Source organism: Lynx rufus, unplaced genomic scaffold (genome assembly GCF_022079265.1).
Source record: "Lynx rufus isolate CCGP_SWC_20201006 ecotype Redwood Valley unplaced genomic scaffold, mLynRuf1.p SCAF_13, whole genome shotgun sequence".
NCBI classification, from domain to species: Eukaryota; Metazoa; Chordata; class Mammalia; order Carnivora; family Felidae; genus Lynx; species Lynx rufus.
Window position 1 is genome coordinate 65,127,315 of NW_025814827.1, and position 13,498 is coordinate 65,140,812.

At 36.8% G+C, this 13,498-nt stretch overlaps 1 protein-coding gene across 1 annotated transcript in view; it reads left to right on the forward strand.

Annotated features, from left to right (window-relative positions):
- The window catches only part of FANCM (FA complementation group M), a 64,895-nt gene that overhangs the window by 14,430 nt on the left and 36,967 nt on the right, over nt 1-13,498 (forward strand). The window contains exons 5-9 of the mRNA XM_047075662.1: nt 932-1,063; nt 2,715-2,847; nt 3,941-4,066; nt 4,555-4,641; nt 8,323-8,507. Of these exons, the coding sequence (XP_046931618.1) occupies nt 932-1,063; nt 2,715-2,847; nt 3,941-4,066; nt 4,555-4,641; nt 8,323-8,507 (663 nt within the window). The remainder of the gene's footprint in view (nt 1-931; nt 1,064-2,714; nt 2,848-3,940; nt 4,067-4,554; nt 4,642-8,322; nt 8,508-13,498) is intronic.

Here is a 13,498-nt window from a genome sequence, read left to right on the forward strand (position 1 = left end):
TTCTCAGCCGTTAGGACAATGCTTGACATATACTAGGTGCTTAATAAATATTTCTTGAAAGAATGAATCAACAAATCACATTGAATGTACTCAAGGCATTTTGATTTAGTCAGCCAGACTGCAAATATTTACCTATATGCCAGACTTTGTTCTTCATATTGAGATGCATCAGTGAGAAATTAAAAGTCCTCCATTAATTGTGCTTAGATTATAGTGTGTGTGGGTTGGGGAGGAAAGGGACTTCGGAAATACACAGATAAACATGTATGTCTTGTTATTTTAAAAAAATTTTTTTAATATTTATTTTTGAGAGAAGGAGAAAGCAAGAGAGGGGCAGAGAGAGAGGGAGACACAGAATCTGAAGCAGGCTTCAGGTTCTGAGCTGTCAGCACAGAGCCTGACATGGGGCTTGAACTCACAGACTGTGACATCATGACCTGAGCTGAAGTCGGACACTCAACCGACTGAGCCACCTAGGCACCCCAACATATATGTTCTTAAATTATAGTTGGATCTAGTAATTGGTTATGCTGACTTTCATATGGATGTTTTCTGGGGATAAATGTTAAGTACTCTTAAGTTTTGTTATTTTGCTGTGTTTACTTCAAAACGCAAGACAAACTTCATTTAATATATGACTTCTATTTTAATGTGTGAGGAAATGATTATATTTGAGAAAAGACTTTATTTTTTTAATGTTTATTTCTGAGAGAGACAGAGCACATGAGCAGGGGAGGAGCAGAGAGAATGGGAGACACAGAATCCGAAGCAAGCTCCAAGCTGTCAACACAGAGCCTGATGTGGGGCTCGAACCCACCCGTGAGCTCATGACCTGAGCTGAAGTCAGACGCTTAACTAACTGAGCCACCTAGGCGCCCCTTGAAAAAGGACTTTAAATTAAGCTTAAACTAAATTTCATTGAAATTTTCAGGTTTTGGAAGCATTTGCCAGTTCTTTGATTCAGAGGAATGTTTTGATGAGAAGGGATATCCCTAATCTAACAAAATACCAGATAATTTTGGCAAGAGATCAGTTTAGGAAAAACCCATCTCCAAATATTGTGGTAGGTATTTTTAAATTAATTTTGAAGAGATTAAGTTTTAGTTAGTGCTATGATAAAATGTAAATAATGGTTGTTTTCTTGGTATATATTAGCTCATCAAGAATTCTGATATGATTTATGTAGTTCATAAAAGCATGAAAAAAATCTAGCAAGAATGTACCTTAATGCTTTGAATTAAGTTAATTTTATCTTCTAACTTTTAATAAAGACTTGGTATTTTAGTTCATTTCTGTGTTGCAAAATCAAAGTGCTATGAGAGGGTAGATTCTAACTAACTTTTAGACCTAGAGCATCATAGTAAGTTTCTTATTTCTAATCTTCTTAGGAAAAAATTAGATGGATAGGAACATACCCATCAAGCTAGGTCCAAAGTTAGAAGAGATGCTCACAAATACAAAAAGGCACTGAGTCATTCTTTGAACTGAGAGGTAATGCATGTGCAAAAGAACAGAGGCATTGAATGATGGTATGAAGGAGTCAGTGAACTAGCCATTGTGGCTGAGGTAAAAGATTGAGGAAGTCAGATATGATAGTCTAGGTTGTGTGCACACAAGAATGGTTTTAAATATTACACCGAGAAATACTGATTTTTATCTCATAGTATCTGGGGAACCACTAAGGGAAACTTTTCTGTAAAATTACATTATATTATACTAAACTTTAATAGGATGTGTTTAAATTTCTGCTAGGAGTTAAAGGTTCATTTAAATTTTAAGTACTAAATCTGAACCTGTTGAACTTGGATCTCACTAATGAGAGTTTATATTTTGTAGAGAGAGGGTTTTACCCTTTCAGGTAATTGGGGTGCCATTTTAGGGCATTTATCACTATGCTGTGAACATTTAAAATGGCTATTACTATTTACTGATCTTAAATGCTACTAGGAATGTAAGGTCCAGAATAATAGTTATCTTGAATAAAGGAAAATAATAAAAATCTATTTTCAGTGGTCTCTCTTATCCTATTACATAGTTACACCTGCTGTATGTTCTCATTAAAGGAATACGTATTTCACTTTTCCTTGAGAGTAGTGGTTAAAAGCACAAGTACCCTGAGCTAGAGTTTGTGGATTCAAATACTGGCTCTACAGTTTCCTCATCTATAAAATGGGCATAACCATAGTACCTACCTCCCAGGTGTTGAGATTAAGTGAGTTTGTGTAAGTGATGTGCTTAGAACAGTGTCTGGTGCTAAGACAGTGTCACATGTTACTACAGTATGTATGTGTGGTGTTAAATGTTAGTGTTAAACTGTCTGATTAAATTCTGTTCTGGTACCAGTAACATTTATGAGGTAGGCCAATATGTGACTTATTTTCCATTATATCCCAAATATCTATCTCCATGCTTGATATGTTAAATAGTTTTAAAAGAACAAATGAATATACATACTGCTAATAACTTACCTATAATGAGAAACAGTATATGATAAATATTTCTCTCCTTCACTTATTCTCTTTAAAGTGTAAGTTTCATATTGAATTAAAAAAAATAAAGGCACAGATTTTATGTGGAAAATACACTGGCCCCTTTCCAAAGCAAGGTCCTATGATATGCTATAGGTAGACCTTCAATAGAGCAGTAAAGTCTACACAGAACATGTATCTTTATTTCTTCCTTTGGTTAAATTTGGTCTGTGCTTGTTTTTCTAGGGAATACAACAAGGCATTATCGAGGGAGAGTTTGCTATTTGTATTAGTTTATATCATGGTTATGAATTATTGCAGCAAATGGGAATGAGATCATTATATTTCTTTCTTTGTGGAATTATGGATGGAACTAAAGGTAAATTATATTAAATTATTTAAAGGAATAATGACATGTTATTATTTTGGTTAAAGATATATTGAACACTTGGGTTACTTAAAAATGCTTTATTTTAGGGGTGCCTGGGTGGCTCAGTTGGTTGAGCATCTGACTTTAGCTCAGGTCATGATCTCCCATCTCGTCAGTTCAAGCCCCACATTGGGTTCTGTGCTGACAGCCTGGAGCCTGCTTTGGATTCTGTGTCTCCCACTCTCTCTGCCCCTCTCCCACTCACGCTCTGTCTCTCTCAAAAATAAAATTAAAAAAAAAATTTAAATGCTTTATTTATTTATTTTAAATGTTTATTTATTTATTTGAAAGAGAGGGAGTATGAGCAGGGGAGGGACAGAAGAGGGGAGAGAGAGAATCCCAAGCAGGCTTCATGCTCAGTGCAGAGCTCAACATGGGTCTCAATCTCACAAACTGTGAGGTCATGTCCTGAGCTAAAGTCGGGAGTTGGATGCTTAACCCACTGAGCCACCTAGGTGCATCCAAAATGCTTTATTTTAAAAAGCAATAAAATAGGGGTGCCTGGCTGACTTAGTAGAATATGTAGCTCTTGATCTTGGGGTCATGAATTCGAACCCTACTTTGGGCATAGAGATTATTTAACAAAACAAAACAAAACAAACAAAAAGCAATGTAGTAATTATGTAACAAATGACTGTTTTTTTGTTTTTGATAAATTGGTAGTAAAAAGCAAGCCATTTAATACATATGTGACTGTGGAACTGAAAACAGTTGCTGGTTTTTATGTTTAAATTAGAAAAATTTGTATTCATGGCTAAAGTTTAATTTCTTTTATTTTTTATTTTATTATTTTTTAAAGCTGTATTTATTTATTTTCAGAGAGAGGGGCTAGGGAGAGAGAATCCTAAGCAGGCTCTGCACCTTCAGTGTCGAGCCCGCTGTGGGGCTTGAACTCACGAACCATGAGATCATGACATGAGCCGAAATTAAGTTTGATGCTCAACTGACTGAGCCACCCAGGCGCCCCTAATTTCTTTTTAATGAATAATAAATTTGATTAACTTATTTGTTAATTTGGAAAATCTTTACTTAATTTCTGAAGGAATGACTCGGGCAAAAAATGAACTTAGCCGAAATGAAGACTTCATGAAACTCTATAATCATCTAGAGTGCATGTTTGCACATACACGTGGTACTTCAGCAAGTGGCTCTTCTACTATCCAAAAAGGTCTGGTTTTTCTTTTAAAACTTTATTTCTTTATCAGATTAATTTTGAAATTAGGCTTCAGTGATCCAAATTATCTATAATCACTTTTATTTCTGTGGCAACGGATCTGTTAAATGCTTAAAGATTTTATTCTTTAAGTTAGGATAAGTATATATTCAAGGTTATAAACTTTAAATAGATGCTAGTAGTTGTTACTGTTAGTGAAAATTCTTTGAACTACCAAAAACTGATTTAAAGCTTAATTCAAAACCTATTTTTTCCCCATCTACTTTGCTTCTGATTTCATCTGGATTCTCTTTCAGAATGAAATTATAATAAAAATTCAAAGTTTATTTTATAGTAGGGCTTATGTGCTACCCAGATGCTACTTAGTATTTAAATGAACAGAAAAAAAGTAAGATTTAACAAATCTATTTTGAAAAGGATAATTAAAATACATTAATTGAATATAGAAAATATAGAATGATTTTTTGGTTTTTGTTTTGCAGGAGATAAAGATAAAAATTTTGTCTATAGTCATCCAAAGTTAAAGAAATTAGAAGAAGTTGTAGTTGAACATTTCAAGTCATGGAATAGTAAGTCATGTTTAGTAGCTTCAAGGCAAGACAAAGTTACTGAAAGAGCTAAAACTCTGACTTTATGGGGAAGATGGGCTTTTAATTACCCTGGATAATAAATGTAAAAGAGAAGATTTTGAGAAATTTTGGGAGGGTGGGACAAGGGACATGGTGGGAATGCTAAGAATAAGGTATTATGTGAAAAAGAAAAGTAAATCTGGGGCAATAGAAGGCAAGCAGACAGTAAAACAATATATAATAGTGGGGAGAAGTAAGGCAGGTAAGGAAATAGTCATGGAGGAGTGCTGTTTTATATAGAGTGTTAGAGAAAGCCTATCTCTAGGGTGATGTTTGAGTCATTACCTGATGGAAGTGAGGTAGTAAGCCTTGTATATTTCTGGGGGATGATCATATCAGGCAGAATAGTAGATTCAAAGTCCCTGAATCAATAGGGTATTTGGTATGATTGAGGATCAGTAAACAAACCAATGTGCTGGAGTAGTGTAAGAGTGGTATAGGCCTGGTGCCTGGGTGGCTCAGTTGATTGAGCATCTGACTTCAGCTCAGGTCATGATCTCACGGTTGGTGAGTTCAAGCCCTGCATTTTGCTGTCAGCGCAGAGCTTGCTTTGGATCCTCTGTGCCCCCTCTCTCTCTGCCCCTCCCCTGTTCATGTTCTGTCTCTCTCTCTCAAAAATAAACATTAAAGAAAAAAAAAAGAGTGGTATAGGCAAAGATTGGAGAGGTAGCTTATAGGCCAAGTCAAGGCTTTGGTTTTTATTTTACAAATGTTTGTGCTTTGTGAAACTGTTAGAGGGACCTTTAGAGCAGGAGAGTGATGTGTTCTGACTTACATTTTATTTATGTGTTTATGTATTTAATTTTTAAAGACATTCTTTTTTAGTGTTTATTTTGAGAGAAAGCACACAAGTGTGAGAGGGGCAGAGAGAGAGGGACAGAGGTTTCATAGCAGGCTCCATGCTGACAGCAGGGAACCTGATGTCGGGCTTGAACTCACGAACACAAGATCATGACCTGAGCCGAAGTCTGATACTTATTTGACTGAGCCACCCAGGTGCCTCTAATTTTTTTTTTTTTTTTTTAATATTTATGTATTAGAGTGAGAGACAGAGCATGAGTGCGGGATGGCAGAGAGAGGGAGACACAGAATCTAAAGCAGGCTCCAGCCTCTGAGCTGTCAGCACAGAGCCTGACACGGGGCTCAAACTCACAAACTGCAAGATCATGACCTGAGCTGAAGTCAGATGCTTAACCAGCTGAGCCACCCAGGCACCCCTGACTTACATTTTTAAAAGATAACTGTGGTAGCTTTTGCAGAGTGTAAACATTAGCATCTTAGGAGACTATCGTCATGTTTAAGAAGATGCCAGATGATGGTGGCTGGTGCCAAGATGGTAGTAGTGGAGGTGCTGAGTGGTTATAGATTCTACATATACTTTGAATTTGGAGCCAACAGTATTTGCTGGTAGATTGGACATAGGACATAAGAAAAATAAAAGGAATCCTGTGTGTGTGTGTGTGTGTGTGTGTGTGTGTGTGTGTGTGTGTGTGAGAGTAATTGTATGAACAAAAAAAAATAGGAACGGCATACAGAAGAAAGAACATGCACTTTTAGATGCTTCTGAGATGTGTAGGTAGAGATATGTAAGTACTGACTAAGCGAAACAGGATCTCAGAAGAATGATCTGGGCTATTTTTATAGAATATGTATATTCTCTACATATATATGAATAAATTTTGGAGTCTTCAGCATAAAGGTAATATTTAAAGTTTCAGAAATGGTTATGATCATATTACCAGGAATACAGTTTAGAGACAAGAGAAGGCCTAGAATGTAGTCCTTTTAAAGTTGGGGGGGGGGATGTCTGGCTGGCTCAGTTGGTGAATCATGTGACTCTTGATCTCAGGGTAGTGAGTTTGAGCCCCATGTTGGGTGTAGAGATTACTTAAAGATAAAATTCTAAAAAAAAAAAAAATTAGAGCAAAAAACCACCACAAAGGAGTTTAAGAAAGAAACTGAACAAGTGAATGGCAGAGAAGCTGAGGGAAGAGACTATTTCAGTGAGAAGTAGTGGACTGTGTTAGATGCTGCTGAGAGGTTGGTAAAATGAACTAAAAAGTGACCATTGGGGGCACCTGGGTGGCTCAGTCAGTTAAACATCTGACTTTGGTTCAGGTCATGATCTCATGGCTTGTGGGTTTAAGCTCCGTATCTGTGCTGATAGCTCTGAGCCTGGTGCTTGCTTTGCATTCTGTGTCTCCCTCTCTCTCTGCCCCTCCCCGCTCACACTCTGTCTCTCTCTTAAGATAAATAAAGGTAATAAATTAAAAAAAAAGTGGCTATTGAATTTGGCAATATGTAAGTTATTGATGTCTTTGGTAGAGGGTCTTCAGTGGAATGAAGGTAGAACTTTGGCTGCATAGCCTGTTGAAGCTGATAGGGTTTGCATTGAAAGTAGCAGTTGGTCAGAAGTTGGTCAGATGTAGAGGCTTGATGCTATGGTAATTCAAAGAAGGTTTATCTAGAATAATTTTCTTCGCAACAGCTGTTGCTTTTTCCTTAGGTATTGTGAATTAACTTTATATATATTAAATCATTTAATTCTTAGAGTTTTTATGAAGACTAAATGAGTTAATATATAAAATGCTTAGTGTATGGCACACACATAAAGATTAACATAAATCCTAAGAAAGAAAAGGATTGTCAAAGTCCTAAGCAAGCTTAAAAGTAAATAACAAAAAAGCCTCATACAACATTCAATTATTAACCAGTTGCTTTGTGCGAGTCTATATACTTTATATTCAATTCATTTTAGATATGAAGAAATTAAAGCTTAAAAAGATTAACTGTCACGGTTTCACATAACCCAGAAAATTAAGTGGCCCACCCTCAAAGATCATGTAATTATTCTGTGTATTCTACTACCTCCCAAGCACAGAGATGCTGGGATCAGCTTTGTGATTGACTATAGGGTATATTCTATAGTTAGACTTGGAGAATTAAAAAAAAAAATTATTTTAACATTTATTTATTTTAGGGAGAGACCACAAACAGGGGAAAGGCAGAGAGAGAAAGAGGGACAGAGGATCCAAATTGGGCTCTGCACTGACAGCAGAGAGCCCGATGCAGGGCTTGAACTCACAAACTGTGAGATCCTGACCTGAGCCCAAGTCAGACATCTAACAGACTGAGCCCCCAGGTGCCCCTAACCTTGGAGAATTTACAAGTATCTTAGATTCAGGGACAGAATGCTATGGCCTGGATTAAGAAAGTGCCTTTAGTGAACAAAAAGAAAAGGAAATATTTATGAAGTCAGTGGGAGCTCTACAATTCTGTGATTCTGACTTAGAAAGTAAAGGTGAATAACAGGCATCATGCATGAATTGAAGTACTGGTTAAAAGGGATTCAGGTAATGTTTATTTGATTTGTTTAGGATTATTATGACAGCCAATGATTTGTTTAGGATTATTATGATAGCCAATGAGAGGTAGGGAGCCAAGAACATTAAAATTACTAGACAAGGTAGGAGGAAACCAGCAAAGGTTTAAGACATTTTAAATTACTTTTTTGAAAGACTTATCATTCATTAGTATATAGTTTCAGGGTTGTCTTTTGAAATACTTTTTGTATATTGCTTTTAAAAAAAATTGTAATGAGAGTGTTTTTTTGTTATGTAGCTCAAAATGCCTCTGAAAAGAAATGTGGTGAGACCAGAGTTATGATCTTCTCTTCATTTCGAGATAGTGTTCAAGAAATTGCGGAAATGCTTTTAAAGCATCAGCCAGTTATTAGAGTGATGACTTTCGTTGGCCATGCCTCAGGAAAAAGCATGAAAGGGTTTACCCAGAAGGAACAACTGGAGGTAATTACTTTTGGAGGTGATGAATATTAAAATAATATTGATTAGCTTGTATTTATGCCTCTTTTGTTTTAATTTGTTGATCAGCTACTTTGTTTTTAAGTTTATTTATTTTAAGAGAGAGACAGAGAGGGAGTGCACGTGAATTGGGGAGAGGCAGAGAGAAAGAGAGAGAGGGGGAGAGAGAATCCCAAGCAGGCTCCACGCTGTCAGTGCAGAACCCAGCACAGAGCTCGATCCCATGAACCGTGAGATCATGACCTGAGCCGAAATCAAGAGTTGGACACTCAACCGACTGAGCCACCAGGCACCCCTCAATCAGCTACTTCTTAAAGATAATTTTATAGTAAACATGTAAATAAACAGAGGCATATTTTGAAAGATCAGAAAAGTGTTTTTTGTGATTTTGAGACTTTATTCAAGTAAGGTAATGTGTAGTGGTTAAGCAGAAAGGCTCTGAAATCGTATTACCGAGGTTGGAATCCTGGTCCTACCGCTTAGTTCCTCTACTTCTTGTGCCACAGTTTTCCTTACCTGTAAACATAGTTGATAGAGTTGTCGCAAGCATTAAATGAAATCATACTGTAGAGCCTTCAGTAAATGTTTACTATTTATTTAAGTCACTTTAGTTATATATTCTGAACAAATAATGAGCTTATTTCTTTTTTCTGTTATTTAAAAATCATTTTTTTACCTCAGATTTTATTTTTAAGAAATCCCTACCCCCAAGTGTGGGGCTTAAACTCACAGCCCTGAGATCAGGAGTCACACGTTGCACTGACTGAGCCAGCCAGGCACTCCAAAGATGCATTTTTTTTTTATTTTAATTTTTCTTTTTTTTTTTTATTAAAAATTTTTTTTTAATGTTTATTATTTTTGAGAGAGAGAGAGAGAGAGAGAGAGAGAGCAAGCAGAGAAGGGGCAGAGAGAGAGGAAGACACAGAATCGGAAGCAGGCTTCAGACTCTGAGCTGTCAGCACACAGCCTGACACGGGAATTGAACTCACAGACTGTGAGATTATGACCTGAGCTGAAGTCGGCCGCTTAACTGACTGAGCCACCTGGGAGCTCCAATTTTTATTTATTTCTTAAGTGATTTCTACACCCAATATGGGGCTCAAACTCACAACCCCCAGATCAAATGTCACATGCTCAACAGACTGAGCCAGTCAGGTGCCCTATTATTTAAAAATCTTAATTTAAAAATACAGTCAGATGAAACCATTTATGTTCTGAATAAGAGGTCATAAGTTTTCTAAGTGCTGTGTATGTGTTTTTGGGATGTTTTAGACTATTGATTTTTATAAATTGTATACAGGTTTCTGTAGATTAACTATAGGTCTTCATTTGAGTAGTCATTGACAATTAGGTGTGTCTTTAATGTCTAATTAATTTTGACAGATCTTTTCTTCACTTTGTAAACATTAGTTACAAGAGGAATACTATTCTTTAAATACCTTTTATACCAGTCCTCACTGCACTCAGCAGAGTTTGTTTAAGCTGACTGGATCTGTGGGGACAGTCTAAGAGGTTTCCCTGAGTCTGAAACAGAATAACTTTACCTTTCTCAAGTCTGATTATATGTATTTTAAAAGGTTCAGATATCTAGCAGGTTATTATTACTACTCTTAGATTTATATATGAATGAAAAATGAAGTAGATTTTTGTCTAAGGAGTTAAGCATTTTGAAATACTAATAGTACCCAACCTAATCTCTGGCCAGTTTTATTATTACCTAAAATCATTATTTCCTGAGTTTGTCAGTTACCATAAAAAACCTTATTGATTTTATATTAGCTTTGTCCTTTCCTCACTTATGTCAGTAATATTTTTATATAGGCTAGAGTAGCAACCCTTTTTCTTATTCCTGCAATAATTGCTTTCCTGCAGTTTTATTCTAAAATAAGCTTTTGTGCAAATAGTTGTAAGTAAATTTTTTATTTCTTTAAAAATGGGAGATGAAGTGAGAGAGGAAGTAGGAGACCAGATCCTTTAGGACTTTTTAGGTCATTTCCATTTTTTTTAAGTTAAAAAACATTTTTTTTAATGTTTTTATTTATTTTTGAGAGAGAGAGAGACAAAGAGTGAGAGGGGGTGGGGCACAGAGAGAGGGAGACATAGAACCCGAAGCAGGCTCCAGGTTCCAAGCTGTCAGCACAGAGCCTGATGAGGGGCCCAAACTCGTGAACTGTGAGATCATGACCTGAGCTGAAGTCGGATGCTTAACCAACTGAGCCACCCAGGCACCCCAGTTTTGTTTTAAGTTTTTATTTGAATTTCAGTTAATTAACATACAGTATAATATTAGTTTCAGATGTGTGATACAGTGAGTCACACTTCCATACAACAAATGGAGCTCATCACACAAGTGTATTCCTTAATCCCCATCACTTATTTTAGCCACTTTCCTACCCACCTCCCCTCTGATAACCGTCAGTTTGTTCTGTTTCCAGGTTTGTTTCCCTCTCTCTTCTTTCTTTTCCTTTGCTCATTTGTTTTGTTTCTTAAATTCCATATGAGTGAAATCATATGTGATTTGTCTTTCTTTGACTGACTTATTTCACTTAGCATAATACTGTCTAGCTCCATCCATGTCACTGCAAATGGCAAGATTTCATTCTCTTTTATGGCTGAGTAATATTCCATTATATATATATACACACACACACACACACACACACACACACACACACACACACTATATCTTCTTTATCCATTCATTAGTCGATAGATATTTGGGCTGTTTCCATAATTTGACTACTTTAAATAATGCTGCAAGGGGCGCCTGGGTGGCGCAGTCAGTTAAGCGTCCGACTTCAGCCAGGTCACGATCTCGCGGTCCGTGAGTTCGAGCCCCGCGTCGGGCTCTGGGCTGATGGCTCAGAGCCTGGAGCCTGTTTCCGATTCTGTGTCTCCCTCTCTCTCTGCCCCTCCCCCGTTCATGCTCTGTCTCTCTCTCTCCCAAAAATAAATAAACGTTGAAAAAAAAACCAAAAACACTGAGGATCCCTGATCCCTTAATTTAAAAAAAAAAAAAAAATAATGCTGCAATAAACATAGGGATCATGTATCCCTTGGAATTAGTATATTTGTCTTCTTTGGGTAAATACCTAGCGGTGCAATTGCTCGATCATATGGTACTTCTATTTTTAACTTTTTGAGGAACCTCCATACAGTTTTCCAGAGTGGCTGCACCAGTTTGCATTCCCACCACCAGCGTAAGAGGGTTCCCCTGTCTCCACATCCTTGTCAACACCTGCTGTCTCTTGTGTTGTTCAGTTGAGCCATTCTGACTAGTGTGAGGTGATCTCTCATTATAGTTTTGATTTGTATTTCCTTGATAGTGATGTTGAGCATCTTTTCATGTATCTGTTAGCCATCTGGATGTCTTCTTTGGAAGAATGTCAATTTATGTCCATTTTTAAATTGGATTCTTTCTTTTCTGGGTGTTGAGTTTTTTTTTTAAATACTTTTTAATGTTTATTAATTTTTGAGAGAGAGTGAAACAGAGAGAGAGAGACAGAGTGTGAGAAGGTGAGGGGCAGAGAGAGAGGGAGACACAGAATCCAAAGCAGGCTCCAGGCTCTGAGCTGTCAGCACAGAGTCCCATGTGGGGCTCGAACCCATGAACTGTGAGATCATGACCTGAGCTGAAGTTGGATGCTTAACCAACTGAGCCACCCAGGCACCCCGGGTGTTGAGTTTTATAAATTCTTTAGATATTTTGGATACTAACCTTTTGTCGGCTATGTCATTTGCAAATGTCTTCTTCCATTCCATAGGTTGCCTTTTAGTTTTATTGATTGTTTCCCTCATTGTGCACAAGTTTTTTATTTTGATGTAGTCCCAGTAGTTTATCTTTGCTTTTGTTTCCCTTCCCTCAGGATAAGTTGCTACAGCTGATGTCAAGAGGTTACTACCTTTATTCTACTCTAGAATTTTGATGGTTTCAAGTCTCACATTTAGGTCTTCAATCCATTTTGAATTTATTTTTTTGTATGGTGTAAAAAAAGTGGTCCAGTTTCATTCTTCTGTACGTTGCTGTCAAGTTTTCCCAACACCATTAATTTGAAGAGACTGTCTTTTCCCATTGGATATTCTTTCTTGCTTTGTGGAAGATTAATTGACCATACAGTTATGGATCCATTTTCAGATTTTCTATTCTGTTCTGTTGATCTATGTGTCTATTTTTGTGCCACTACCATATTATTTTGATCACTGTAGCTTTGTAATATAACTTGAAGTCCAGAATTGTGATGCCTCCAGCTTTACGTTTCTTTTTTAAGGTTGCTTTGGCTATTTGGGGTCTTTTGGAGTTCCATACAAATATTGGGATTGTTTGTTCTAGCTCTGTGAAAAATGCTGGTGGTATTTTGAAAGAGATTGATTAAATGTGTAAATTGCTTTGGGTAATATAGACAGTTTAACAATATTTGTTCTTCCAATCCATGAGCATGGAATGTTTTTCCATTTCTTTGTATCATCAGTTTCTTTCATCAGTGTTTTATAATTTTCAGAGTACAGGTCTTTTACCTCTTTGTTTCGGTTTATCCCTATGTATCTTATGGTTTTTGCTGCAGTTGTAAATGGGATCGATTCCATAATTTCTCTTTGGGCTACTTCATTATTGGTATATAGAAATGCAACAGATTTCTGTACATTGATTTTTTTTATTTAAAAAAAATTTTTTTTTTAACATTTATTTATTTTTGAGACAGAGAGCATGAACAGGGGAGGGTCAGAGAAAGAGGGAGACACAGATCTGAAACAGGCTCCAGGCTCTGAGCTGTCAGCACAGAGCCCGATTCGGGGCTCGAACCCATGGACTGCGAGATCATGACCTGAGCCGAAGTCGGACGCTCAACCGACTGAGCCACCCAGGGGCCCCTGTACATTGATTTTTGTATGCTGCAACTTTACTGAATTTATCAGTTGTAGCAGTTTTTGGTGGAGTCTTTGGGTTTTCTACATACAGTATCATGTTATTTGCAAAT